The sequence below is a fragment of the Chiloscyllium punctatum genome, chromosome 14, assembly GCF_047496795.1.
Source record: "Chiloscyllium punctatum isolate Juve2018m chromosome 14, sChiPun1.3, whole genome shotgun sequence".
NCBI lineage: Eukaryota > Metazoa > Chordata > Chondrichthyes > Orectolobiformes > Hemiscylliidae > Chiloscyllium > Chiloscyllium punctatum.
In genome coordinates this window covers 40,112,901-40,140,831 of record NC_092752.1, presented here as the reverse complement: position 1 = coordinate 40,140,831, position 27,931 = coordinate 40,112,901, and the positions used below count along the sequence as shown (strand labels likewise).

Sequence of the window (27,931 nt, the reverse complement as noted above, 5' to 3'; positions counted from 1 at the left end):
AATAAAAGTTTTGGGAATTCAATAGAAAAAAAAACAAATTTCTGAAATCTTTGTGGGGTGAGGGGCATAATCTATGCAGTTGACGTATGGCTCAAATTTAACAGATGGAAAATTAAACTCGATGAAACCGAACAAGCAGAAAGTTGTGGGAAAGTATGTGACATTGTTTATTTTACATTATAGCATGAAAACAGGTTGGACTGATAGAATTAAAGCACTGTTTATAATTGTTAATTTGTATGTTCACTCTACTACAAAATAAAGCAGCAAGTTGTTTGGTGAGGTTTGTGGGGTACTGTTGTTGCATCCTTGCCTTGAGCTTGAAGATGCAGGTCCAATGCCCACCCCAGGACTTGATAGTCAGGGAAGATGTGTTCATAATTCAGTTAAGTTGGTTGAGAATCAATCTGCAAATCTTTCCATTATTCACCCAAAGCAGGCAGTAAGGGTAGAAAAGATTCCTGGTCAGCCATGAAATGGAAAGAAATCTGGAGCTTCCACCATCGCTGCGGGTAGTTTCGGACTACAATAGGCATGGAAAAGTGCATGACGACATGGCACCTCAGACTTCTTGGGAGCCAATTGGCTGGACGGCCATTATGGATCAGACTGGTGCCAATAGTGTAGAGTTCGATCCCCCTTCTGACTGGAGTAGACTTGGCACCTACCTCCTTGCCCTTTCCATGATGGAGGTTACAGCACTGTGATTGATCCTGCCTTTGGACAGAGAAAAGAAATGAAATGATTCATGTCCAGTCGTATTTCACTAAATGTTTGCTTAATCTGCTAGTAGAAAGATAAAATACAAATATTTGGTTAAGGAACCACTAATTACTATTAATACCAAGTTGGGTTGCACTGTATTTTGTGCAGATTTGGGGTAGTTTATTCCTTCTCAAGATCGTAAGGAATTCAGACAATACTCAGGAGTGACTAACATGTAACAAGCCCCTGGGAGGCTATGACCATGGACTGGGTCCAAAAGGAAGGAACCCAGCATCTTGAAATCCAATGGTGACAAAGTGAAGAAGGAAAGCAAGAGCAGTGAAAATCATAAGCAATGACCCCAGCTAATTATCCACAACCAGACAAGAAATGCCCTATCTGCCATAGAGCCTACAGATCCCAAATCAGCCTCACCAGTTATCTTCAGACTCATGGAAGACAATCATCCTAGTCTGCACTGAGTAGGAGGGCTAATGCCACTGAACCCAAGGATCAGTAATAGGGATTTCAAAATAGTATTTTATCAACATTAACAACACCCTAACTGATATATGTGTCACTTACAAGTGGGTTTTGCTCCCAGGAAATCACATCACATGCACTGACAAGAAGAAAAAAAGATAAGTTATTTCTAAAAGTCAAGGATATGTAAATGTCAGCCTACTTTCTTAATTCAGCGTTTGTTATGATGTTCTTAAAAATCAGAGCATTTTGAAGTTTTAAATATCTGTCTTTAAAACTGGGTCTATGAATTTTAAAAAGAAGTATTTTCTTTTAAGACAGATTTTTTTAAAAAATCAGAAGGTACATGCCCTCATAATTTAATCCTTTCGCCCCAGTCTATGATGTCCTGCAATGTTTCTGTGATGTTCCAACTCTAAGATCAATACCCCACTTCCTGATTTCTAATGAACATCACTTGCATTTCTGTTTAAAGGGTGGCTTACAGTAAACAACTGTCTTTATCTTTTTACATCTGAAAGAATTCAGGAATGTTAGAAATGGGGAAAAGTGTTGTTTTTGCAGATATAGAAAAAGCATACAGAAAAGGGGTACAGCAAGAGAACTATTAACTCTGCAGGTGTTTAGGGAAGAGTATCTCTACTTTTCAGTGCATAATTATGGATAATTAAGTACTAACTTTAATGTAGATTTATTAAAGAAAATAATTCCTTTTACCATAATGTTTAAAACAACAGTTTCAGCAAAAAGCTAAGATTACTGAAACATATAAGCGAAGCATGAAAAAGATACGTTGTTAAGGTGTATGTTCAAGAATGGAATGTACCTGTGGACAATGAAAGAAGTTACAAAGGGAACATCGAGATAAGAGTTTAGCCTTATGACAGCTCGTGCAAGGGGGAAAATTGTCAACTTGGAAAGAAGGGGGCATGGAGCATAGATGGGCAGAGGCAAAATAGTAAGAAAGATTGGGTAATGTAGGGATCGGAAGAGGTGACCTCACGTAGCTCAAAAGTATAACTGTGTAATAGTTTGAATAATCATCGCTTCAATTGCTTTCTGCAGTTGGGGTCCTTTCTTGCAAGATCGTAGAATAAATTGTCTTGTTTCCAGCTTTGGTGGTCTCGTCTAAATTTTATTGAATTTTGTTTCTAACAGGAATAGCAGACATTCCTTGTTTTGTTATTTCCTTGGTATTAACTTTCTACTTTAAAACAGTTACACAAACATTAACAGTGTCAGTGGAATGTTATGTTCAGCCTCTTTATGCTGATAAATAGGCAATAAAATATTTTTAGCCTAAAATTTATGTAATAAATTTATTTTAATTTACCTCTAATCTGTGAATAGAATTATCATGATGGTAATGTGTAAGAAGAAAAATTTAGATGTTGGCAGACCAAAGGAAATAAGAATTTTCCTTTTAGTTTTTGAACATTATGTGTCTGAAGAATTCTGAATGGTTCACATTCTATATACATTTTAAATAATGACGAGAAGCTAACAACCCAATGTCTCTGGCCAGCCAAGTTCCAAATGAATGCTTTTAATAATGTCTGAACTCACTGGAAAAATATTGAAAGGTGTGGGTGAACAATAGATCCTGGAGTTCAAATGCTTGATTTCTTAAAGTGTGAATACAGGCCGACAAATCCAATATAAAAAACATCTTAAGTTTCATGAATTGGGAGGGGGGGGGAATTTTCTCATTGTTTCTGAATCTTTCACTGTGTTAGAGTGACATGAGAATTTTCTTATGCAAGGAAAATCAAATGTGTATTTCTGTCCAACTTCCACATTGGAATGTTTTTCAATTCTCATTCATGTCGTGGTGCTGCAGCTCATCCATAATCTTCCTGGCAAGTTATCGTTGGTCACATTGAAATATTGAGTGACAGCCAGTGACAAGAAGAGTGTCCACATTTCCTGATGCAGTTGGGGGAAGGTTGGATAGAGTTCCGTGAGATTCAGCTGCTTTCAGGATACACTTTTCTCAGCAAAACTGGAAAGTCCTTCCAAACTAATCTCTCCGAACTATTGAAATTCTGCTTTGTGCAGATAATAAACAATCTTTGAGACAGTATTGCTTTTTCTATTCCCCCTACAGACATCTGGGCTCGTTTTGGAGTGCATTTCACTGAATTGGGCATCTCGAAGAGTTTTTTTTGCCCTGCCTTCGTCGATGTCCAAGAAGGCATCCGAATTACTGATGCTTGTATTTTTCCCCACAGGTTTGTTGGTACTTGATTTGATGCGATTGTATGCAAGTGTTACAAATATCACCAAGACATGTAATGGTGATATCAGAGTTGTAGTATAATTAGAATGTAAATATTAATGACATGATGTAACATTGACATCAGCAGTCACGTGCTAACAAGACTCTGAGAAAAGAGTAACTTGTACTGGATAACTGTTTTGCAGAGATCAGTATTGTTCATTATAGTGTGCAAATAAGAGATTGATGGAACTTCTGAGAGTCAGACAACAGCCACTGTTAGGTAAGGCAGAGTCTTAGATGCAGCACACTAATAGTGGAGACAGTACAAATTAGCAGTCTGCCAGCAGTGCAGGACAGAACACCCAGTCCCAAACTGCAAGGCAGCATAACCCATGAGAACTGATCAACTTGTATCAGTAAAACTGGATAAACCGTGTGTGAAAGCCAAGACATCAGCACTGATCCTCTTTCACCCCTGTTTTTCCATGATTCCTGCTGGTTTTATACAAGTTTGATACCAAAAATTAAAATGCAAATAAGCAGATGGAGAAAACTTGTATCAAACGGTTGGTACAGTTGTTTTAAAGGTACAGTAGCATTACAAAATGTTCTCAAAATTTCACGCCAATGAATACAAGGGTGAATACATAATGATGATTTTTTATAATCCATTGGTTAGAATACAACGTATGACCATTAAAGTTGTTTTTCAAAGCAGCTGTAGCCAGGAAGGGAAGCGTGCACAGTGACATGAGTATAGCTGTAAAGGTTCAGACGGGGTAAGGTACAGGAATGGACGGTTGCCTGTAGACACAAGAACGTTTGGTGCTTTTCTGGATGTACGACATGGTTGTCACTGATCACATGATGCCAGTTGACCACAACTTCTGAATGTTCTGATCAGAGTAACCAGGGGATGGAAGCTTTTCAAATGTCACACTCCTTGCATTGGGGAAGAAAACAACAGCATATTAACGAAATGGTGAGAGATTGCAGAGTTCTGAGAAGCAGAGGACCCTGTGTATGGTAGTTCATGAATAACAATATTTGCAATAGATTGGTGTGCAGGTATAGCAAGTAATCAGGAATGCTAATAACATGTAATCTTTTATTATATGGGGAATTTTATACAAAAATATGGAAGTTATGCTTCAGTTACATGAGGTGATGGTGAGACTGCATCTAATTACTGTGAACAGTATTGGTCACCTTATTTAAGGACTGATGTAAATCTATTGGAGGCAGTTCAGAGAAAGTATACTGGATTGACACCTGAATTGGATGGATTGTCTTCCAAGGAAAAGTTTGACACACTAGGCTATATTGATAGAGTTTAGGTATGAATAAACTCATGGAGTGATACAGCATGGAATCAGATCCTTCGGTCCAACCAGTCCATGCCAATCATAATCCCAAATTAAACTAGTCCCATCTGCCAGTGCTTGGCCCATATCCCTCCAAACAATTCTTATTCAGGTCTTTTAAATGTCGTAACTGTACCCGCATCCAACACTTTCTCTGGAAGCTTATTCTACACATGGACCACTCCCTGTGTAAAAACATTGCCCTACATATCTTTTTAAAATTTTTCACCTCTCACCTTAAAATCCCTCACCCTAGGGAAAAGGCTTTTGCTATTCACCTTATCTACGCCCCTCATGATTTTATAAACCTCTATAAGGTCACCTCTCAACCTCCTACGCTGACAGAAGTCTCAGCCTATCCAGCCTCTCCTTATAATTCAAACCCTTCATTCCTGGCAATATACTGGTAAATCTTTTCTGAACCGTCTCCAGCTTAACAATATCCTTCCAATGATGGAAGACCAGACTGGACACAGTCTAGTAGAGGCCTCACCAACATCCTGTACAACCTCAACAACGACATGCCAATCCATATATTCAATGGTCTGAGCAATGAAGGGAAGCGTGCTAAATGCCCTCTTAACTACCCTGTCTACCTACAATACAAATTTCAAAGAATTATGAACCTGAACCTCTAGGTCTGGCTGTGACTTGGTTTAAACATATAAAATCTATAGGGGCCGTGAGAGGACGTTTTGTCTTGTGGAAGAATCTAGAAAAAGGGCCACTGTTTAAAAATCAGGGATCATCTGTTTTAAACAGAGATTAGACAAAATTATTTCTCTCTGATAGTAATGAGTCTTCCTGAGAATGTGGTGAAAGCAGAGTCCTTTAGTATTTGTAAGGGAGAGGTAGATAGGTTCTTCCGAAGCAAAGGAGGAAAGGTTATCAGGAATGAGTGGGAATCTGGATTGATGCAACAATCAGATCAGCCAAGATCTTATTGGATGGTGAAGCAGGCTCAAGAGGTTGAATGATCTCCTTCATATCTCCTCAGTTACACTTTCCTAGACTATTTCCATATCTCGTTATCTTCTTAAGAATCTAAAAAGTCTCTTGATCTTTATCATATACTTAGCAGCTGAATTTCTGCCTCTCGGAGAGGTACAGAATTCCAGGGATTTATTACCTTTTAAGTGAAGACATTTCTTGTCATCTCAGGTGAGCTGCATTGGTTGGAGTTCAAACAAGCATCTCGTCCAACATGTGAAGGCATTGTACACACTGTGCTTCACTGAGGCTGAGATTCTGCCCCCCACCCCCCAGACCCTGGAGGATGTGGCTTTCTGATAGGAGCCCTCCTCCCATTCCTCACCCTTTGAACTGCTCCGTGTCCCCATCTGCTCATCCCTGCCATGGTATAGGTCAAGGGAGATAGAAACCACTGCAGTAGGAACAAGTGGTCTGAGCAGAATCCTTGAAGTCAGAACCAAGCCCTTCCTTATGTGCCTCACACACCCTATCGATTTCAGCAATATTAAACAGTACAAACCACCAAACCTTTCTATTGTCTCGGCAACAGCCTTTGAATTCAATCAGCATCTCACCTGAAAGTGATTGGTGATTCTTTTAAGAGCATCCGGTGGAGACCTCTTGTGGTGCAGTGGTGGAATCACTATCCCTGGACCTGGAAGCCCGGATTCAAGTCCCAACTGCTCCCGAGGTGTGTTATAACATCCCGAACAGGTTGATTAGAAAATATTTACAATGGAGCTTCTAGCCTGGCTGTAGACTCCTGGCCGGTGAATTGGTGGGAACTGGAGGCCAAAGTCTCGGCTTGCCTAGGCCACTGGACAGGACAATTCTGAGTGCTGTCTTACAGGAGCTGAGGTCTAGTTATAAACCAACTGGTGGCCTCCATTCTATTGTACCAGCTGGTCCCCATGACCCCTCCTCTTGGCTTTGTCACAAAAATCCAGAGAACATTGGTTCACTTCTTAGGAGACAAAGCAATGTATTGGGTCGCGGCAGAGATTCTGAGTCTGAGCAGGACTGTCAGTCGCTGGTGTGCCTTCACACGTGAGTGATGTCTTCCTGCCTTCAGGCCCTGCAGCGATACCTTTACATTACCTCCTTCCAATGGGTGCGTGACCTCAGTTATGACACGCAGCTCCTGTTCATCCTCAGGACACTTGTGTAACCAATCATACTGGCTTGCTTTATCTTTCTAAACTAAGCAATGTCTGCCACACTGGTTCCCTACATTATACTTAACCCGATCACATTACAGCACCATCACCTTCAGCAGTAGCTCGTCTAGCAGTGATTCAGCTAACCTATCACAATGCACTACCATTATCTGTTATTGGGGCCCTGTAATATGATCCTGGGCATGCATTACAACACTAAGCTGCCAAAGTAACTTCCATATCAGGACCTGATCAATGTCTGTAACATGGTTGACTCGTGCTGGGCCTACCCTCCTTCACGGGTAGCAGCTATTGTCAGATAGCCGTTGGTCAGGAATCCACACCTCCACAATTGCGGGTTCGAGTGACTGATGGAAGGGAGGGCAGTGGCCAGTCGTGTGAATAGAGTCAGGGACACACTGAGTGATGGAGGTCTGGGCACTGAGTGGAGGAGGTCTGGGCACTGAGTGATGGAGGTCTGGGCACTGAGTGATGGAGGTCTGGGCACTGAGTGGTGGAGTTCTGGGCACTGAGTGACGGAGGTCTAGGCACTGAGTGACGGAGGTCTAGGCACTGAGTGATGGAGGTCTGGGCACTGAGTGGTGGAAGTCTGGGCACTGAGTGGAGGAGTTCTGGGCACTGAGTGGAGGAGGTCTGGGCACTGAGTGACAGAGGTCTGGGCACTGAGTGACGGAGATCTGGGCACTGAGTGACGGAGATCTGGGCACTGAGTGGTGGAGGTCCGGGCACTGAGTGGTGGAGGTCCGGGCACTGAGTGATGGAGGTTTGGGCACTGAGTGACAGAGTTCTGGACTGGGTGTTGCTGTGGCAATGAACAGTTAGCTCACAGTCGATGCCATCCAACACCTGAAAATGGCAGTGCTCAGACTCGACGTCACGCATCAGTTGGAGGATGTGCCAGTGTGTGATGGGATCCTGTCTGCTTGTACCCCTGCTCGGAAGGAATTTCCCATTGGCCCCAAAGTCCCAAATGTCCCTCAGGAGTCTTCACCCTGAGCTGCCTCCTGAATATGTGTTGTGTGTCTCTCAGGAAGGCAAAATGGTGGTTCCTGTATAGATTGCTGCTGCACACCATCCACCTCGACTCTTCTGTCCACTGCCTGGACATGCCTTAGCATGCCTACTTACTGCCAGGCTGTCTACACAGGAGGCCTCCCCCTTTCCCTCAGGGCCCTGGGGTGGAGAGTGGTCTACATAGTAGTCACCTATAACCGCAGATTGCGGTAGTTCACTGACTCCTAGTCCAACTGTTTACTTTGCAACACTGTGGAGTCAATGGATTATGTATATTATCAGTTGTAAGCATTTGCGTTCCCTTTTTAGTTATTTAGAAAATTCTTCTGTCGTGCTTTTGGTTGCACTTCAGTCCCAAGCACCTGATCTTTTGGCCCCCGGTGGAGGGGTTTGGGCTGATTGGAGGCCCTCCTTGTGGATGTGTTCCTGGGCCTGGCCAGGCTAGCGAGAAACTCGAAACGTCAATTCTCCTGCTCCTCAGATGCTGCCTGATCTGTTGAGCTTTTCCAGCAACACACTCTCAACTCTGATCTCTAGTATCTGCAGTCCTCACTTGCTATTGGCTATAAACTGGTCCAGGCAGTGGGCTGTGCAGAGGGTCATCTGTGCTGACTGCCCACCCATTTCTGCCGTTAGATTTGAGCCTGGGTATCATTGATGAAGGATCACACAGCATCCACCAATGTTTTAACACCTTTAGGAAGAGGTGGGCACCATGGGGGATGGAGTATATTATTTCCAACTCCATTTTAATTGAGTTCCCTCCCTAAAGCCCAGTTCACACTGTAATGGCAGCATTACCCTTAACAGGATTTGCTTTTGAATGTTCAATTGGCCACATAGGTGTTTTCCTGGTGGTGGAGAGATGAATAATAAAGTACATACACAATGGTGTCTTTTTATGGTGTCACTGTAAATAAAAATATTATACACAGCCATGGGTGATTCATGTTAGTGTAAAGGGTTAAACATAAGCATTACTGTTGGGCCCTCTTGGGTGCAATGGTAGTGTAAGGGGTTAAAAAAAGTGAAAAGAAAGACCTTGGCTGAGGTCATCTTGTGGCACAGTGGTTGCATCCTTATCTAACCTGGGTCCCTGACGCTGTGAGGCTGCAGTGCTAACCACTGTGCCACCCTATGTCACTACTGGCAACTCATCACTGGCAATACATGCTCAGTGATGTGACAATTTTCCTACTAGGCAATCCCAACTCTTGAGCAAACGACCAACACAAGATGGTTCAGGTGCAGCCTCTCCAACTGTGGCCCATCTGCACTCTGTCCTGAAAAGGCAGCTACACTGCTCCAAAATACTGCTACACAGCTGACTTTGTGACAACAAAAGTTAGCCCTTGCTTTTTATTTTAATCCGTACCCGAGCTGCCATCTGCCTTTGTATAAGTTAGAGAATCACAATTACGACTAATTCTGGATGTTTGAGAAAGTTGGCCCAGAAGGTTTGAGGCAATAAACAAAAGAAGCACTCTTGATTTCAAATTCATGGGGATGAGCAACTAACAGCGTGCTCCCACCAATGAGAAAGCTCATCAGATCAAGCACCAATTTGGCTTCAAATACTGACCACGCCCTCCTTGAGGCTGTTAGCCAATGAGCAATAAAGGCTTGAAAGAACAATTCACCCAATTATTTGCCCCTCCTTGCCACTTCCAGGGCAGGAATGTGGGAGGCTAAGTTGCGACTTGAGTCCCAATGTTCCAATCCTTGGAAAAGTCCTTTCCTCAACTTATAACCACAGAGTGATGGCTAAGAGCACAATTCAGGTGGGAGATGATAAGACAATACCTTAGGGGGTTGTAGAAATTGAAAAAAAAAACCTGCAGATGCTGTGAATCAGAAACAAAAACAGAAATTGCTTGGAAGAGCTCAGCAGGTCTGGCAGGATCTGTGGAGAGAAGTCAGAGTTAACATTTCGGGTCGAGTGACTCGTTTTCAGAGACTGTAGTATAACTCACTGCCCCTTCTCTTCTACCTTGAAGAAGTTCTGCTCCTCTTATCACATAATCTGTTACTACAACACAGCCCATTGCTAGTCACAAACAGCCCCCATTGATAGCAATTCACCCTCTAGTCAGATTGTTATCCACCCCTTTGTCGTCCAACTGTTCCTGTCTCTCACTTTGGGATCTATCCCCACTGTGTGGAGTTTGCACATTCTCCCCGTGTCTGTGTGGGTTTCCTCCGGACGCTCCGGTTTCCTCCTACAGTCCAAAGATGTGCAGGTCAGGTGAATTGGCCATGCTAAATTGCCTGTAGTGTTAGGTGAAGGGATAAATGTAGGGGTATGGGTGTGTTGCTCTTTGGCAGGTCGGTGTGGACTTGTTGGGCCAAAGGGCCTGTTTCCACACTGTAAGTTATCTAATCTAATCAGTTACTCCTCCTCACGCCCTATCCTCTGCATAGAAACCAACATTTTCTGAGCTACCTTCTGAGGAAAGTCACTCCACCTGAAATATTAACTTGGATTTCTCTCCACAGCTGCTGTAAGACCTGCTGAGCTTTTTCAGCAATCTCTATTTTTGTTTCTTACAGGGTTACAGAGCCATCTATATCTCATCTCTAACCAAATTAATGTTTGTGTCATAAGAATTTCAGGTTTGGTGAATTGGGAGGTTGCTCTAACCCATTAAAAACATGGAAACGAAACATTTTCTTCAGTCTGGCATTGAATATACGGCTCAGTGGTTAGCACTGCAGCCTCACAGTACCAGGGACCTGGGTTCGATTCCTGCCTCGGGTGATTGTCTGTGTGGAGTTTGCACATTCTCCATATATCTGTGTGGGTTTGCTTTGGTTTCCTCCCACAATCCAAAAATGTGCAGGTCAGGTTGATTGGCCATGCTAAATTGTCCATAGTATTAGGTGCATTAGTCAGAGGGAGATGGGTCTGAGTGGGTTGCTCTCCGGAGGGTCGGTATGGACTGCTTCCACACTGTAGGGAATCTTATCAGTGTACCTGTTGAAATTCAGCTATCGGAGTTTGTGTCTCCCTATTGTCAGAAACCCTGATCAAACGGTGAACAGATTATTATTTTGTGACTTCTGAACAGCTGACGTCCTTTACAAAAAAGAATGACAGATTAATGTTCTTCTAAAAAGATCTCCTGAATCCTAATTTTACAGGGATAAGAGGTTCTGCCATTTTGTCTTAGTTTCACAGAATGGTTTTTATTTCTGTTCGTTCACTGCTGATACCAGGCTTAGAATAACATGTCGATTGCTGTCATCAACTCTGAAATTAAAGCAGTAACTTTGAATGAAATTAACTGTGCTTCATCTAATACATCAGAGAATATTGGCATTAAGGTTGGTGACATAGAGCTCCCCATGTCAAAAGAAAGACAAATAAAAATACGCAACAAGCACAGCCAATGTCAACGCAGGAAGGATAATATGATAAGTTATGTTAACAGTGCTATTTATGTGTGATTGAACGATTATGTCAAAATGGGTGGAAAATGTAAATAGAGATTACTTTTCTCTCATGAAGCCTTGCGACAACACAATCACTTGCGTTTACTGAGTCTATTTATCTGACAAAACATCTGAAGGTGGCTCGTGTGAATATTCTTGAACAAAATGTGACGCCAAACTATTACATCTGGATATTAGCACTTGTAAACAAAGTTTTGAAAGGTAAGCTCATTTTGGGAACTATATTTAAGGAAACGAAAGGTAGTGACAATGGGGATTCGGGAGGGAGTTTCAGAGCTTAAGGCCTAGGCAGCTGAAGAAAAGACACTGTGATAGGGCATCTAGAATTGTGGGTGTGCAAAAGGCCAGAATTCAAGGAGCACAGAGAACTTGGGTGGGTCAGGTCGGGTCAGGTCAGGTTGGGGTGGGGGAGCTGGAATATATCAGAGATAGAGAGGTAAGGTCATGTAAGGATTTGAAACTAGAATAAGTATTTTAGAATGAGTTCCTAGCCTGAGAACCTTATAAATCTGTGAACACAGGAGTGATGGTTAGATCAGATTTGGTACAAATTAGGATATGGGCAGCAAAAAGTCACACAACACCAGGTTATAGTCATCAGGAGCAGCGCCCTGAAAGTTAGTGCTTCCAATTAAACCTACTGGACTATAACCTGGTGTTGTGCGATTTTTAACTTTGTACATCCAATACTGACATCTCCAAATCATAGTAAAGGAAGTGGTAGAGCAATAACTCTTGCTAAGAAGTGGTGTAGCAGCAGAGAGAAGGGTGTGACACTTATCCTGGTGAGTAAAGACCTTTGACCTTGCTGTTGCACTGCCAGCCATTCCTCTGGACCATGGAGTCCACTCTGACATGGATGGTGAAATCAGATCAGACTGCAGAGGTCTGATGGCGTGGTCTCCTCTGCTGGTTCTCTGAGAATGAGCTAAAGGTTTGTGGATCCAGTACATTGGGAAAATGATGGGGAGAGTATTGGAGTAGTCCACTGCAGTGATGATGTGGCAGATGTGCCATTGCACAGTTGGAGATGGACAATATTTTGAAGGTAGTGATGGGATTGTTGGAGATTTCAACTCATGTCCCGAGAAGTGGGCTGGGTCTCTGCATTAATAAATCAGTGAGCCACAAAACCATCATCTCCCTGTATATAATTTAAAATTAGCATCCCCTTTGTGTCATTGCTAATTTACTACTACATTTAATAATGGACTGTTGTGAAGTTTCACCAGCAATTTGTCTTTCAAGAATTAGAACTGTTCATAATTATTTTGACTGCAAATCTAACTTAATATTTACTTAAACTGAGGCACATAATGAGCCATTTAGAGCTAACACTATATATTTGTAAAGTATAATCAGGTTTAATTGCTTTCAAAAGTTGCCAGTTATTGTGATAATTAGAATTGGCTCATAACTCAAAGCCGGTCAATATGCCACCAGGAAAGCAGAGAGAGCAAACGAGATCCAAGTAAATCCAATCCATTGGATGAAAAGCAATAAAATGGTCATCAGGCGCCTAAATAAACAGAGAAAAAAAATTCAAAATCTGTTGAAAACAAAATAGCTACTAGGTTTGAGTTACCATGGCGCACCAATGTTAGGCAGCCTGTAACTACACCACAACAAGCTGATTAAAATGTTGAAATGCATTCAATTTTTCTCACAGCAATGATTTTACATCATAGATGTCTTATCAAAAACATCACTACTTTTATTGTTCTCTATTTTGGTTTGGAACTGGAAGCTGAAGTTGAGAATTCAACTTTAAACAGTAGTTTGTGTTTAAAAACGGGAGGGAATTACAGACAAATGTTTGTTGTTAGGAACTGGCCTGGAAAGATAATGCAGTGTCTAGATTAGAGAGTTGCTGAGAAAATACAGCAGGTCAGGCAGTATCCAAGGAGAAGGAAAATCGACGTTTCGGGCAAAGCCCTTCATCAGGAATGAATTATTCAATTTTCCTGCTCCTTGGATTGCTGCCTGACCTGCTGTGCTTTTCCAGCACCACTCTAATCTAGACTCTGATCTCCTGCATCTTCTGTCCTCACCTTTGCCCTGGAAAGATAATGCAGGTTAATTACTGCTCCAAGGACAGTGTAGATGAATTGGCACTGAGATGTTGCTGTGCTCAGGACTGGCAGTTGGTTGGGGCTGGTCAGTCAACCACAGAGAATGGTGAAAAGGGAAGCAAAGCTTGTTAAGGAAGCTTCTTGGATTGCTGGTTTTTTTTTGGTTTTGCTCTCTTTGACTTACCTCTAATTGTTAACATGTTATATGTTCAAAGGAAAGAATTTTAGTCGATAACAAATAAGTCAAAGTTTCCAGAGGACTACTGTAGTTGTTTGCATTACTGATTATTTCCGAATTCAAGCAAGATATTCAACTCCATTCAGCTGAAATACTACCTGTCATCTAAAGATTTCACGAAGCCCTGATATTTATCATTGAAATGGTTATCGAACTAGCAAATGGCAACTCTTTCATTTTTAAAAAGGTATCCCTTAACTGTTGCTGCATGAGAGGTTTATGATCAAAGAAGATTGGGCTCACATCGTAGATATTAATTAGATTGCCTTGTTGTTTATCTGTGTTGTCTGAAAGTTACATTATTTACAATAAATAGTTAATTTTTGTTTAAATTCTTAACTTGATGTGCAAGATCTGTTATTCATAAAGTCTTATTAGGAACAATTGGGCAAATTTGAGGGGTGTTGAATATCTTGATTGCATTGTGTTTCAAATCCAGTGTTAATGAGGCTAATTTGGTTTGACTTGCCATCCCTGAGTCGTAACAGTATGCAATTCTGATAGAATTGTTGACAGTAAAAGTCTTGCGACAATTAGGAATAATATTTGTGAAAAGAGTGCACACCCAACACAGGACTACAGGGGAACAATGATTATCCAAACAAGATGGGCAGGCACTATTTCATTCGGATAATTGATTATTCAGTTAATCAATTCAATGCCTTTCCTCTGGGCGTTGGAGTTTTCTATTAAGTCTGCTCCCTGTTCAGATTAGGCAGCAGCACACTGCGCGAGAGCCTCCACCCACACCCCCCCCCCGCAACCCCACCTACCCCACCCCCCCAGCCCTGTCCAAAACCCCACCCAGGCCGCCCCCCCATAGCCCCGTCCAAAACCCCACCCAGCCCGTCCCCCCCCATAGCCCCGTCCAAAACCCCACCCAGCCCGCCCGCCCGCCCCCCCATAGCCCCGTCCAAAACCCCACCCAGCCCGCCCCCCCCATAGCCCCGTCCAAAACCCCACCCAGCCCGCACCCCCATAGCCCCGTCCAAAACCCCACCCAGCCCGCCCCCCCCATAGCCCCGTCCCCCCCATAGCCCCGTCCAAAACCCCACCCAGCCCGCCCCCCCCCATAGCCCCGTCCAAAACCCCACCCAGCCCGCCCCCCCATAGCCCCATCCAAAACCCCACCCAGCCCGCCCCCCCATAGCCCCGTCCAAAACCCCACCCAGCCCGCCCCCCCATAGCCCCGTCCAAAACCCCACCCAGCCCGCCCCCCCATAGCCCCGTCCAAAACCCCACCCAGCCCCGTCCAAAACCCCACCCAGCCCGCCCCCCCCAGCCCCGTCCAAAACCCCAGCCCCCCAACCCCGTCCAACACCCCAACCCCGTCCAACACCCCCCCCCCAACCCCGTCCAACACCCCACCCCCCAACCCCGTCCAACACCCCACCCCCCCAACCCCGTCCAACACCCCCCCCAACCCCGTCCAACACCCCCCCGACCCCGTCCAACACCCCCCCAGCCCACCCCCCGACCCCGTCCAACACCCCCCCAGCCCACCCCCCGACCCCGTCCAACACCCCCCCAGCCCACCCCCCGATCCCATCCAACATCCCCCAGCCCAACCCCCAACCCCGTCCAACACCCCCCCAGCCCACCCCCCAACTCCGTCCAACACCCCCCCAGCCCACACCCCCCAATCCCGTTCAGCATCCCCCAGCCCACCCCCCCAACCCCGTCAAACACCGACCCCAGCTTGCCCAGCCCCCTCCCCCAACATTGCACCCCAACCCTGTCCAACACCACACCAAGCCCATCCAACACCGCTCCCCAAACACCATCCAACACTGCCTCTTGCGCGCTCCCCGGCCGCACCCCATCCGCCCACACCCCACCCCACCGCACGACCCCTGTCCTCCCTCTGGGGCAGCCGGACTGGACACCAACAACAAGACTTCTGCTGCTGCTCTTGCCTTTTGGGGGGGTGGGGGGAGGTGAATCCCTCACACACACACACACACACACACACACACACAGCCTTTTACTGCAACGTTTTGATGGTTCCACCTCTGCCCTGTACAGGACGATACTGGACAGATTATCTGGGGAAGGGGGGCTTAGGGTACACCCCTGTGCAGAACTTCAGGGAAAATGTGTGGGGAGGTGGGAGATCAGTCATTTAGAGACGGTGCCTGTGCTCCCATCTGTCCAGGACTGTTCTCGGCAGTACTTTTAATCTCTGTAATCAAAAAAACGCAATCAGCGTTAGACAGACATCTTCGATGTAATGCTTCTGTACCTTGAGATTTTTGGATAATCCAATTTTCGGATAATTGAGGTTCCTTTGTATACATGTGTTTGTCTATATCTAATATATACGTTTATATGTAGTTGGATGACACATTTCATGATAAACTGCCACTGTTTTAATTTTTAGCTTAAATAAAAGCTCTAAGTTAAAATGTAATATTTCTTCAATTAAATCAAAGTTGATGTGCTATCATTATAGGCTGCTGTTTATCTCCAGTAAATCGCTATCAACACAAGAAGATTTTCACACTTAACTGTTCCCTCTGAAGCTCTATTAAATGCAAATAATTAGATGGGTTTCCATCACCATTATCCGTGAAATTACTTTGAAGAGCAAACGCAAATACTTTTAGCTGCAGCCAATTACCGCTTTGAAAAACAATGATAGTCTTCTGAACATTCCTGGAGCCATTGCAATACGTGTCAGCTAGGTTTCATTTGTTCCAGGTAGATGAACCCCAGCAACATTTCCTCTGTTCCTGGTGAATTATTGTTCCTCTTGTGCCAGGTCACTGCTATCAGAACAACAGGCAACAATATTTTCATTCACCGATCTTCAAGCTCTATTATTGATTCAAGCCTGGGAAATCAGGACATGAATTTTGGATTCATATTGTAAATGTTCAGTAAATTTGTGTAAGTGGTTTTGTGAAGATTTGCTTTTAATTCTTATTTATTAACAGAAGGCAATTCGATAATATGAATATAGCAAAATTATTTTGCCATGTGCAACACACTTTGCAAGGATTAATTTCTTTTGTTGAGTCATTGACAAAATGGTGATGGAAGTTCTGCATATTTGCATAAAGCAATGAAACTGCTTTTTTATTCCAGCTGAATCATACCTCCGATCCCTGAAGCATCTTAGACAGTAATTGAACTCTTCATCTGGAGTTATAAAAACAAGTGCTTGTAGTCAATGGGATAGATGGTAACACTGCTGGAGGGCTAGTCTGTTATTTAATCTCCCTGCACAACAAAGGAAAAAGCTTGATTGAGCAGGCATTTATTGTTAAATCCATTTTAAAGCCCAGAAACAGGGGGCCGAATCTTACTACATTTTTGGCCAAGGTTCAGTTTCATGAGTTTCTCTCTATGAGGCCACACATGATCACTTGACATGTCTTACCAAACTTGACTCATTAATGACCTACCCCACCCCTATGGTACTCCTCCCACCTCCAGCCCCATTCTACTACCCACTGTTCTTGAAAGAACACTCCACTTACTACGGAAATCTACCAGTATCTTTGAAAAGCAGCTTTGCGCTCAGATGAGGGCTGGCATTCCAAAGATTCCCTGCTCACCAATCATGTGTCTGGGAAGGGGAAAATGGTGCCACATTTCTGTGAAAGGGTCTTGGAGGTGTCAATGAACAGAGTGATGTACATCTTCTTAGAGAATCAGCAGAGGAAACCATGCCATCAGACCTCTGCAGTCTGGTCTGATTTCACCATCCACGTTAGTGTGGCCTCCATGGTCCAGAGGAGTGGCTGGCAGTGCAACAGCAAGGTCAAAGGTCTTTACTCACCAGGATAAGTGTCACACCCTTCTCTCTGCTACCTCACACCCACTGTATCTCTGCTGCTACACCAATTCTCAGCAAGAGTTATTGCTCTACTACTTTCTTTACTATGATTTGGAGATGCCGGTGTTGGGCTGGGGTGTACAAAGTTAAAAATCACACAACACCAGGTTATAGATTCTGGATTAGTGGTGCTGGAAGAGCACAGCAGTTCAGGCAGCATCCAAGTAGCTTCGAAATCGACGTTTTGGGCAAAAGCCCTTCATTGAGATCTAGTCCACTAATCCAGAATCTGGTTTCCAGCATCTGCAGTCATTGTTTTTACCTCGTTGATTTTAACACCAGGTTATAGTCCAGCAGGTTTAATTGGAAACACTAGCTTTCAGAGCACTGCTCCTGATGATTATAACCTGGTATTGTGTGATTTTTAACTTTCTTTACTGCCATGCAACATCTTCCCTCACTCAGTCTCGTTCCCATTCAGCTTCCCACACAACTAACCCTGCAATGTCTTTGTGCTCTCTACTCACTCATCCAGGATACCTTCCCATGTTTTCAATAGAACAGAATTTAATTTATTGTCAAGTGTAAATTTCCAAACGTATACGGTGAAAAGATTTTTATAAGGTTTATAAAATCATGAGGGGCATGGCTTGGGTAAATAGACAAGGTCTTTCCCTGGTATAGGGAGTTCAGAACTATGAGGGCATAGGTTTAGAGTGAGAGGGGAAAGATTTAAAAGGGACCAGAGGGGCAACCTTTTCACACAGAGGGTGGTACGTGTATGGAATGAGCTGCAAGAGGAAGTGGTGGAGGCTGGTACAATTACAACATTTAAAAGGCATCTGGATGGATATATGAATAGGAAGGGTTTAAAGGGTTATGGACCAAGTGCTGGCAAATGGGACTAGATTAATTTAGGATAGCTGGTTGGCATTAACAGGTTGGACCTAAGGGTGTGTTTCCTTGCTGTACATCTCTATGACTCTCCATCACCATACCACGGCACTTAAATTAATGACAGAAATCATAAATAAGAAGAGAAAGAAGTAAAAATTCATCACAAATCAATTAACAACTTCTGGGTTCAGGGTATGTTGGGAAATTGGGCCAAAACCGCCATGCAGGGCCAGGCTAAGACCTCCATGCCGGGACTGGACCTCCATGCCGGGACTGGACCTCCATGCCGGGACTGGACCTCCATGCCGGGACTAGACCTCCATGCCGAGACTAGACCTCCATGCCGGGACTAGACCTCCATGCCGGGACTGGACCTCCATGCCGGGACTAGACCTCCATGCCGAGACTAGACCTCCATGCCGAGAATAGACCTCCATGCTGGGACTAGACCTCCATGCCGAGACTAGACCTCCATGCCGAGACTAGATCTCCATGCCGGGACTAGACCTCCATGCCGGGACTAGACCTCCATGCCGGGACTAGACCTCCATGCTGGGACTAGACCTCCATGCTGGGACTAGACCTCCATGTTGGGATTAGACCTCCATGCCGGGACTGGACCTCCATGCTGGGACTAGACCTCCATGTTGGGACTAGACCTCCATGCCGGGACTAGACCTCCATGCCGGGACTAGACCTCCATGCTGGGATTAGACCTCCATGCCGGGATTAGACCTCCATGCCGGGACTAGACCTCCATGCCGGGACTAGACCTCCATGCTGGGACTAGACCTCCATGCTGGGATTAGACCTCCATGTTGGGATTAGACCTCCATGTTGGGATTAGACCTCCATGCTGGGCTGTTGGAAGATCCCGAAGCCACCTCCGAAGCAAGGATGAGATCTCCATGCTGAGACGAGACCGCCGCACCACAAGTAGACCTCCACGCTGGGCTGCTGGAATATCCAGAAGCCAACTTCTTTTAATGACTTTGGTAGAAGGAGTCTTCTTCTTGTCCAGGACTAGTGATGGGGTGGCTTCCAATGATTCAGAATGGCAGTATAGGCCTGGCATGACCTCCTGGTGTGGTGGTCTTGTCCAGGAGAGGCAGTCTCGGTCTAGTGGGGCATTCTTGTCCTATCACGGGAGTTCTAGTCCCATCCCCTGCCTGAAGCAGACATTCAGCCCATCAAGTCCACACCAGCCCTCCAAAGAGTATCCAACCCAGACCTACCCCCTTACCCTATCCCTGTAACTCAGCATTTGCCATGGCTAATCCATGCAGCCTTCATATCCCGGGACACTACAGGGAAATTTAGCATAGCCAATCCACTTAACCTGCACATGTTTGATCTGTGGGAGGAAACCACGACACCCAGAGGAAATCCATGCAGACACGGGGACAATGTGCAAACTGCATACAGCCACCCAAGGTTGGAGTCAAACCTGACATCCTGCTGCTGTGAGGAAGCTGTGCTAACTACTGAGCCATCATGCCTCCCAGAAATGGAGTTAATGTTATCAATGAGGGATGGATCCTGTACAGTTTAGACTCTGTGTGCAATGGTTTTGCCTTCTAAAGGACCTTACATGAGTAGGCTGTGCAGCCCACTCCCACATAGGACAAGGCACTTACCCTGCTCACTCCAGGGCTGGTCACAGCTATTTTCTTTCACGTTGTATGGGTTTGATTTCCAGCATAATGGAAGGCGACAGCGAATGCTCTGAGTGGATTCAAGCCTCCACTTCTCTGTGCAAATGAGGTGTCAAACATCCAGATCCCTTTCCTGTTTGCTCTACTCACGAACCCCATCTGCTTCATACCTCTACATATCCCCACCAAACTGCTTTCACAAGCTTGTCTGCCTTTTAGAATCATAGAATGCCTACAGTGTGGAAACAGGCCCTTCGGCCCTACAAGTCCACACCGACCCTCCGAAGAGTAGCTCACCCAAACCCCCTTTTCCCTCTGACTAATGCATCCTACACCATGTCACCTAAGCTGCTGGCACATGGTGCAGGCATGACATTGGTGTAGTACACTGCCATACAGAAAACTAGATGGATCCTTGAGTAAAGAGTGCTGCCCGGCAAGGCAAGCTGCCTAGCTGTGTGACAGTGTGGCAGAGCTAGGCAAGGCAGTGATGCAATGTGTATCCAAGTATGTACCTACAGAGCAAGTGAACAGCCTTTTTCAGACAATGAGCTGGATGCCTATCCCTGCGTGCAAAGTAACCTTCCAGCACTGGTCAAACTCTAGAGCCCAGTGTGGCAGAGATTGACATCTCATGGGAAAGCCCAGCGTGGAGTCGCTGCAGGCCCATAGTTAAAGAAAGACTTATTTGGAACTTTTAACTTTATTTCTTATTCACTACTTTATACTGAGAAGAATTGTAATGTTAAACTTTTAATTTATTTCTTCATTTTTCTATTTTTTAACCTAAGATTTTATACCCAGGTATGTTGTAACTAAGATGGCACCATGAATAGTGGGCATTGTAAACTTTTCACTGTACTCCTGTAACCCTGTACTTGAATACAATAGAACCTAATGCTAATCATAAACAAGAACAGAAATTGATAGAAAAGCTCAGCAGGTCTGGCAGCATCTGTGGAGAGAAATCAGAGTTAACGAGCTTTCCTCAGAACTTCAGTTTTTGTTTCTGACTTGAAATATCCGCAATTCTTTCGGTTTCTAATTTTATTTCTCGTTGCCAGTGTACTCTGTAATGGGAGGTCTCATCTTCCTAAACATCCTGCAAGTGGATCAGAGAGCTGCTATGAGGATTTTCAATGGTTGGCAATTATAGGATGCCAATGTCCAGGGAAGACAATTGCAGAGGGTAGCGCCAAGGGATTTTGCCCTGTGATGCTGTGGTGTAGTAACCAACATGGAGGGTCTTTGCAGCCATTGCAGAGCTGAAGTTGTCAGAGACCTGTTCTGACTTCCCCATCAAAGATCCTCGGCATCACCTTTGGTCGATTGATGCTGCCTGACCTGCTGTGCTTTTCCAGCACCACTCTGATCTAAACTCTGGTTTCCAGCATCTGCAGTCCTCACTTTTGCCCTATCACATTTGGTCGGGCTTTTATCAGTCTGACAGAATGCTGCATATTAACAAACAAACCAAGGTCATTAACAACCATCCTCCTTAATGTACAACTGATTGCTGCCTAGCAAGAATCACACCTCAACATGCCTTTTATGGGCGGCATGGTGGCTCAGTGATTAGCACTGGAGCCTCACAGTGTCAGGGACCAGGGTTCAATTCCAGCCTTGGGCGACTGCCTCGTGGAGTTTATACATTTTTCCCGTGTCTGCCTGGGTTTTCTCCCACAATCCAAAGATGTGCTGATCAGGTGAATTGGCCATGCTAAATTGCCCATAGTGTTAGATGCATTAGTAAATATAGGGGAGGGAAATGGGTCTGGGTGGGTTAGTCTTCAGAGGGTCAGTGTGGACTTGCTGGGCCAAATGGCCTGTTTCCATACTATAGGGAATCTAATCTAAACAACCTGAACCTAGGTAAAATAATTGTCCTCAATGTTGTGATAGATCTTGCTGGAAGTTTTACACAATTCTGTCACATTTCCTATTAAAGTCACATCATTCAATCTCTGAATAAGATGCCACCCATGGTCCCAAATTTTCTTGCAGCTGGTCCCACTTTTCTAGTGAAAACCATGATGGTACCTTATTTATACCAAAACAATCCAACTTATACACAAAAAAGATTTCCAACATCTTTTATCATCTGGTTTGATGGTATACATGATGATTTTGTGTTTAAGAAGCATTGGACAAGGAGAAGGCAAAGTCAAGAACATCAGAACTAGGAGCAGGAGGTTTCAGCGGCTCAGGACTGCTTCACCATCCTATAAAATCATGGCTGATCTGTCCTTGGCCTTAATTCCTCTTTCGTGCCAACTCCTCATAGCCCTCAACTCCTTGATATATCAAAAATGTATCTTTCTGTCTTATTTTACATTTCTTGTCAATGTACTTCTTAATCAATTTTGTTCCTTTTGTTTTGTTAGAGCTTCATTCATTCACTGGCCGTTCCTATAATAATCCTAATCCTCTGGCCTACCACTAGTTTTTGCTACTCTTTGTATGCCATAGTTTTTGATTTGACCCTCTCCTTGACCATCTTTGTTAACCACAAAGAGATATCCCTTCTCATTAAGTGCTTCTTTTTGACCAGAATAAGTATTTGCTGAGCATTGTGAAATATCTGCTCAAATGCCTGCCATTGCCCACCCGCTGACGTTCCCATAAGTCCACTTTTCCAGTTTACTCTTAACAGCGCTTTTTTAACACCTCTGTAATTTCCCTTATTTAAGTTGAGGGCACTGGTTTAAAAGCTCTCTCTCAAATGGAATTTCTAAATTGTTGGAACGTGCTCCCACCTACCTGTAATAACTTGCCTGTCCAGCCATCCCTATTTTATTTAATAAGTCTAGATGTTACGTATTTTGATATTGAGTTTCCTAATTACTCTCTTCCACTGCAATATTATTCCTGAATTATACCATTTGGCCAATCAAAAGTGACATAGATGAAATACCCATAAATCACCTATTTCTGTGAGGTAGCATTTTGGCTTTAGCTGGTAGAGACAGGTAAAAGGTACTCTCTTGCTGCTGGATTTTACCTTCTACTGCTGTTGTCTTTCTCACACATGTCTGCTTTCAGTGTCACTGACTTGCTTACACTCTCCCCAGTCCTTGAAGACTATCTTCAGGATTAAATTTTGAAGTAACACTATTAATTATACATTAAATCTATACAGTTCTATACACATACAAGCTTGTATCTTATAGTTATACAGGTAAGGTCAGAAGTCAGACAACATCAGGTGATAGTCCAACAGGTTTATTTGAAATCATAAGCTTTCTGAGTGTTGCCCCTTCATCAGGTGAAGTCACAGTGATGTTACACTGTTAGCTCCGAGACAGGCACAGATGCAATGGGCTGAAGGACCTTCTTCTGCACCACATCTCTGTGACCATGACTCATCACAAGGTTGCCCCAGGATCCCAAAGCCCTTGCACAGCACACTATGCATCCCGTGGTGCACTGGGAGAAATTCAGAGGGATTCTAAGCCATTCCTATATCCCCATACCTGTTATGCCCATTTTTCAATGAACAACACACCCTTGCTGTGGGCTGCTTTAAATCAATGATTGCAGTTTTCATGAGAAAACCTATTGTCCATAATCACTTACAAACTCTTAAAATACAAACAAATCCTGCTGTCATGTCAAAGTTCCACAGCAAAACACACAATGCTTATGTATCCATGTTATTAATAATTAGAACATTTTTGTCATTACATGGAGATTGTTGAGTGAATCATAACCAGAGCATTATTTGTTGCATGCAAGAGCAGAACTGCTTAGATTTTCTGTAGGGGTATCAATTGTTAGTTCTTTCTGTCGTGACACTCACCTGTTTTCATTACCATCTGACACCATCAGTTTGACACAGTATTTTAGGTTTTCAGTGAGAAGGAGGGGCCATACACCATAACAAACATTAGATACATTCAATATGGTGAATATTCACAAAGTTTATACCAATGTACTCAATTTGACTTACTACTTCAGATGAAACTATTCCAAATGGCTTCCAGACTTTCTTTAATGTATGTTACTCTTCCAAACAAGGAAGCAAATTACCACTTTGTTTTTATACTTCTCAATCTCCAATTATTTCTTTCCTGAGAGCAATGAGTCCTGTCCGGGCTGAGTATGACAGTGAGGACTCTCCACTATCGAAATAGGTGTCCATTATCATTTGTTAGCAAGCTAAGCTTGATCCTTGTCTCTCATATGGATACACACATACTGCACATACACAAAAACACAGACGCACACACACCGTAATAATGCAGATTATAACAATGGTAGTGAAAATGGACTGTCAATATCCAAAGAACAAAGAACAGTATAGCACAGGACCAAGTCCTCCAACCCACCAAGCCTGCGCTGACACATAATGCCTTTCCAAACTACAAACCTTTTGCCTCTATGCGGTATGTATCCCTCTATTCCCTGCCTATTTATGTCTCTGTCAAGATGCATCTTAAACGTTGATATTGTATCTGCTTCTACCACCTCCCATGGCAGTGCATTCCAGGCATTTACCACCCTCTGTAAAACAAACAAACTTGCCTCTCACATTTCCTTTTAAACACCCCCCCCCCCCCTCCCCTTTTACCTTAAATCTATGTCCCCTAATAATTGACATTTCTACTCTTGGAAAAAGACTCTGACTATCCATTCTATCTATGCCTCTCATAATTTTGTAAACTTCTATCAGGTCGCCTCCCCCCAAGCCTCTCACATGAAAACAAATCAGGTTTGTCCAATCTTTCCTCATATCTAATTCTCTAAACTAGGCAACAATGTGGTAAACCGTTTCTGTACCTTTTCCAAAGCCTCCACATACCTTTCTAGTGGTGTGGTGGCCAGAACTATACCCAATATTCCAAATGTGGCCTCATTAAAGTTCCATGCAGTTGCTACATGACATGCCAACTTTTATCTTCAATGTCCTCACCATATGCCTTCTTCGTCAGCTATCCACATGTGTTGCTACTTTCAGGGAACTGTGGACCTGTAAGCCTAGATCCCTCAGTATGTTGATGTTTCTAAGGGTTTGGTCATTTACAGTAAGCTTTCCTCCTGCATTAAACCTTCCAAAATACATCACCTCACATTTTTCCGATTAAATTCCATCTCCTATTTCTCCACCCAAGTCAGCAACCCATCCATATCTCACTGTATTCTCTGGCAATCCTCCTCACTGTCTACAGTTCCCCAATTTTTGTGTTGACTGAGAACGTACTAATCAGACCACTTACATTCTCCCCTAAATCATTTCTATATATTCCAAACACCAGGGGTCCCAGCACTTGATCCCTGTGGAACACTGTTGTCACGGATCTCTGGTCAGAAAAACATCCTTCCGCCAAATCATCATTAATTTCAGCTTTTACTTTAAAACCAGATATTTTTGTGGACTAACATGGTTTTTAAAAAGATAGTATTGACCTAAATGACTGCTGTGAGCATCTAACAAACCCAGATGACCCACATACATGAAGTTGGCTGCTTCAGATATACTATTTTAATCAAGAGACACTGAAACTCAGTGAGGTATGAAGAAACGTATACCTCTTGTTCTACTCAAACTTGTATGATAACTGCCCATACTCAGAGGTGGAAGCCTGAAATGAAATAATGACACCAATGTCACAATCCACAAAGGGGACAGCAGCCTTTGGGCAAAACGAGAGAGAAAGCAATACAGATTGATAACAGCAAGGATATTGCAAGCTGCTATCGCTCTCTTTCTTCTTTTTCTGTCTAACTCTTAATAAGTGGGATTGAGTTGGCCTTGAGAGGGGGGCATGAATACTAGTTGTGGGGCACATGGAAGACTCATTAAACATACCTTTAATAAGATCCCCGGATTCAGACTATGGTTCACAACTCCTCTGAGGGGCCACAATACATGAGGGCATGGCTCTACCTCATGGAAATTATGAAGAGCTAGGAGATATCAAGCCCAGCAATGAAACTGGCCAGGTTGGAATTGCTGGGTGCCCTATCTTGTGCCAGCAAAAATGCTGGTGCCACAAACAGGGGCAGGAATCCCGGAATCAGGTCCTGCCTGCCATTTTAAAGTGGCTCTGGAGTCATCCTGACTCCCCAGAAACCTGGCCCAATATCTCCTTATATGGCCCAGTATTGCATTTTGTTCTATATAGTTTCTGGAAAGCAACACGGGAAGTTTTACTACATTAATGATGCTACATTATTAAAAGTTTAGGTTAGATTACTTACAGTGTGGAAACAGGCCCTTCGGCCCAACAAGTCCACACCGACCCTCCGAAGAACAACCCACTCCCCTACATTTACCTCTTCACCTAACACTACGGGCAATTTTACATGGCCAATTCACCTGATCTGCACATTTTTGGACTGTGGGAGGAAACCGGAGCACCCGGAGGAAACCCACGCAGACACTGGGAGAATGTGCAAACTCCACACAGACCGTTGCCTGAGGCAGGAATTAAACTTGGGTCTCTGGCTCTGTGAGGCAGCAGTGCTATCTACTGTGCCACCATGCCGCGATATAGATGTTGCTGTAAACACAGTTTCCATCATATTTCTGGAGTAGCTGTCTGGAAATTTCAGTGCAACAAGTTGCTGAATAGTTATTTGGTCATAGAGATCTTGGAGTATTGCTGAAAAAGTCAAGCTTCAACAACATGTGTCTTTTTTAATCATGTTGCTAAATACCAGTTACAGAGGAACCTCAATTATCTGAACGACACAGGCGGGGAGTATTTTGTTTGGATAATCGAATGCCAGATAACGCAGTTTAGCCAAGCATCAGGACCTTGTGATCTTGTTCAGATAATCCGAAATTCGGATAATCGAATACTGGATAATCGAGATTCCTCTGTATATCACATATTTACTTGCAATATGGATGTCAGAATCTCTTATGACAAATAAAAAAAATCTAGAGAAACTGTTTTCAATGCACTATGGCTACACTTGATGACAATCCAAGTCTAAAATGTCCTTTTGCTTCCAACTAAATAATTGCTAAAACGATGAACTAGTTGATTGTTTTTTGGGCAACATGCTCACAGTGTCTGCGTCACAACCGAAGGATTTCTAGAAGAATAAAAGAAATATGTTCCTTAGTTATGTTTTAGCTTCATGACATTTTGTTGAATTTTGTTAGATCAGGGCTCATAATCTTATGTGTAGTATTGTGTCACTTTTCATTCTCTTTGTAGTACTGTTTTCAATACCCATGGCAACAGTATAGTCTAAGATTTAAAACACAACGATCTTGTGAACAATTCTTACTGTTCTTCAGCTTCTTAAATTTAAACCATTAAAATTATATACAGGCTCCCATCAGAGACAGAAAGATCTAACGCATGCAATGTTTTCATCACTTTAATAGTCTGCTGGTGACTTGCTGTCAGAATTAAGTAAATTTACCTTCTGCAGTGTTCACACACGTGTAATACTATATTATTGTAAGAACCTGATGTACAGCCATTCTGTATAACACAGTGACTCTGGAGAACATACAAAAAATAAATTTGTTTCTCATTCACATTACCTGTCACTGCTGGAAAACCTGTGGATAACGGTGGTAGATAATTCAGCTTGTTTCTAGACAGCCTGCTCTCTGTTTGCACTCCAGGGTTCTCTAACAGACCGATTAGGCTGCCACACAACAGCTGCTACTGAATTCTTCAGCTGCTTGATGACCACAAAAAGAAATAAAGCCAGCAAAAGCAACAAAAAGAAGAAGAGAGCCAGGTATATTACCAGGTTGTATCCCCAATCCTTACTGTCCTCTTTTGCTGGTGTGAGTGGAGACTTCAAAGAGACTGTGCTGAATGTGCCATGAGGGGACTTGTAATCTGAAGTATAATCCTTCAATAGATAAATCATTTCTGTCGTTATCGATACATCAGTTTCTACTCCATCACTCATCTTGGCATCCAGAC

General features: G+C 43.6%; 1 protein-coding gene across 2 annotated transcripts; it reads right to left on the bottom strand.

The window, feature by feature from the left end:
- LOC140485482 (small integral membrane protein 43-like) lies at window positions 1-27,931 on the bottom strand. 2 transcript variants are annotated; one of them, XM_072583680.1, is made up of 2 exons: window positions 27,538-27,931; window positions 1-717 (listed from the first exon to the last, which is right to left on the bottom strand). In XM_072583680.1, exon 1 carries the CDS (start codon window positions 27,915-27,917, stop codon window positions 27,591-27,593), a length of 327 nt encoding a protein of 108 aa, XP_072439781.1. In that variant the 5' UTR covers window positions 27,918-27,931; the 3' UTR covers window positions 1-717; window positions 27,538-27,590. The 2 variants fall into 2 exon arrangements, with proteins under 2 accessions (XP_072439781.1, XP_072439780.1); XM_072583679.1 differs by lacking the exon at window positions 1-717 and adding an exon at window positions 16,860-16,922.

What these genes read in the sequence shown, in the direction of transcription:
- LOC140485482 (XM_072583680.1), bottom strand. Translation starts at nt 27,917, where the DNA reads ATGAGTGATGGAGTAGAAACTGATGTATCGATAACGACAGAAATGATT.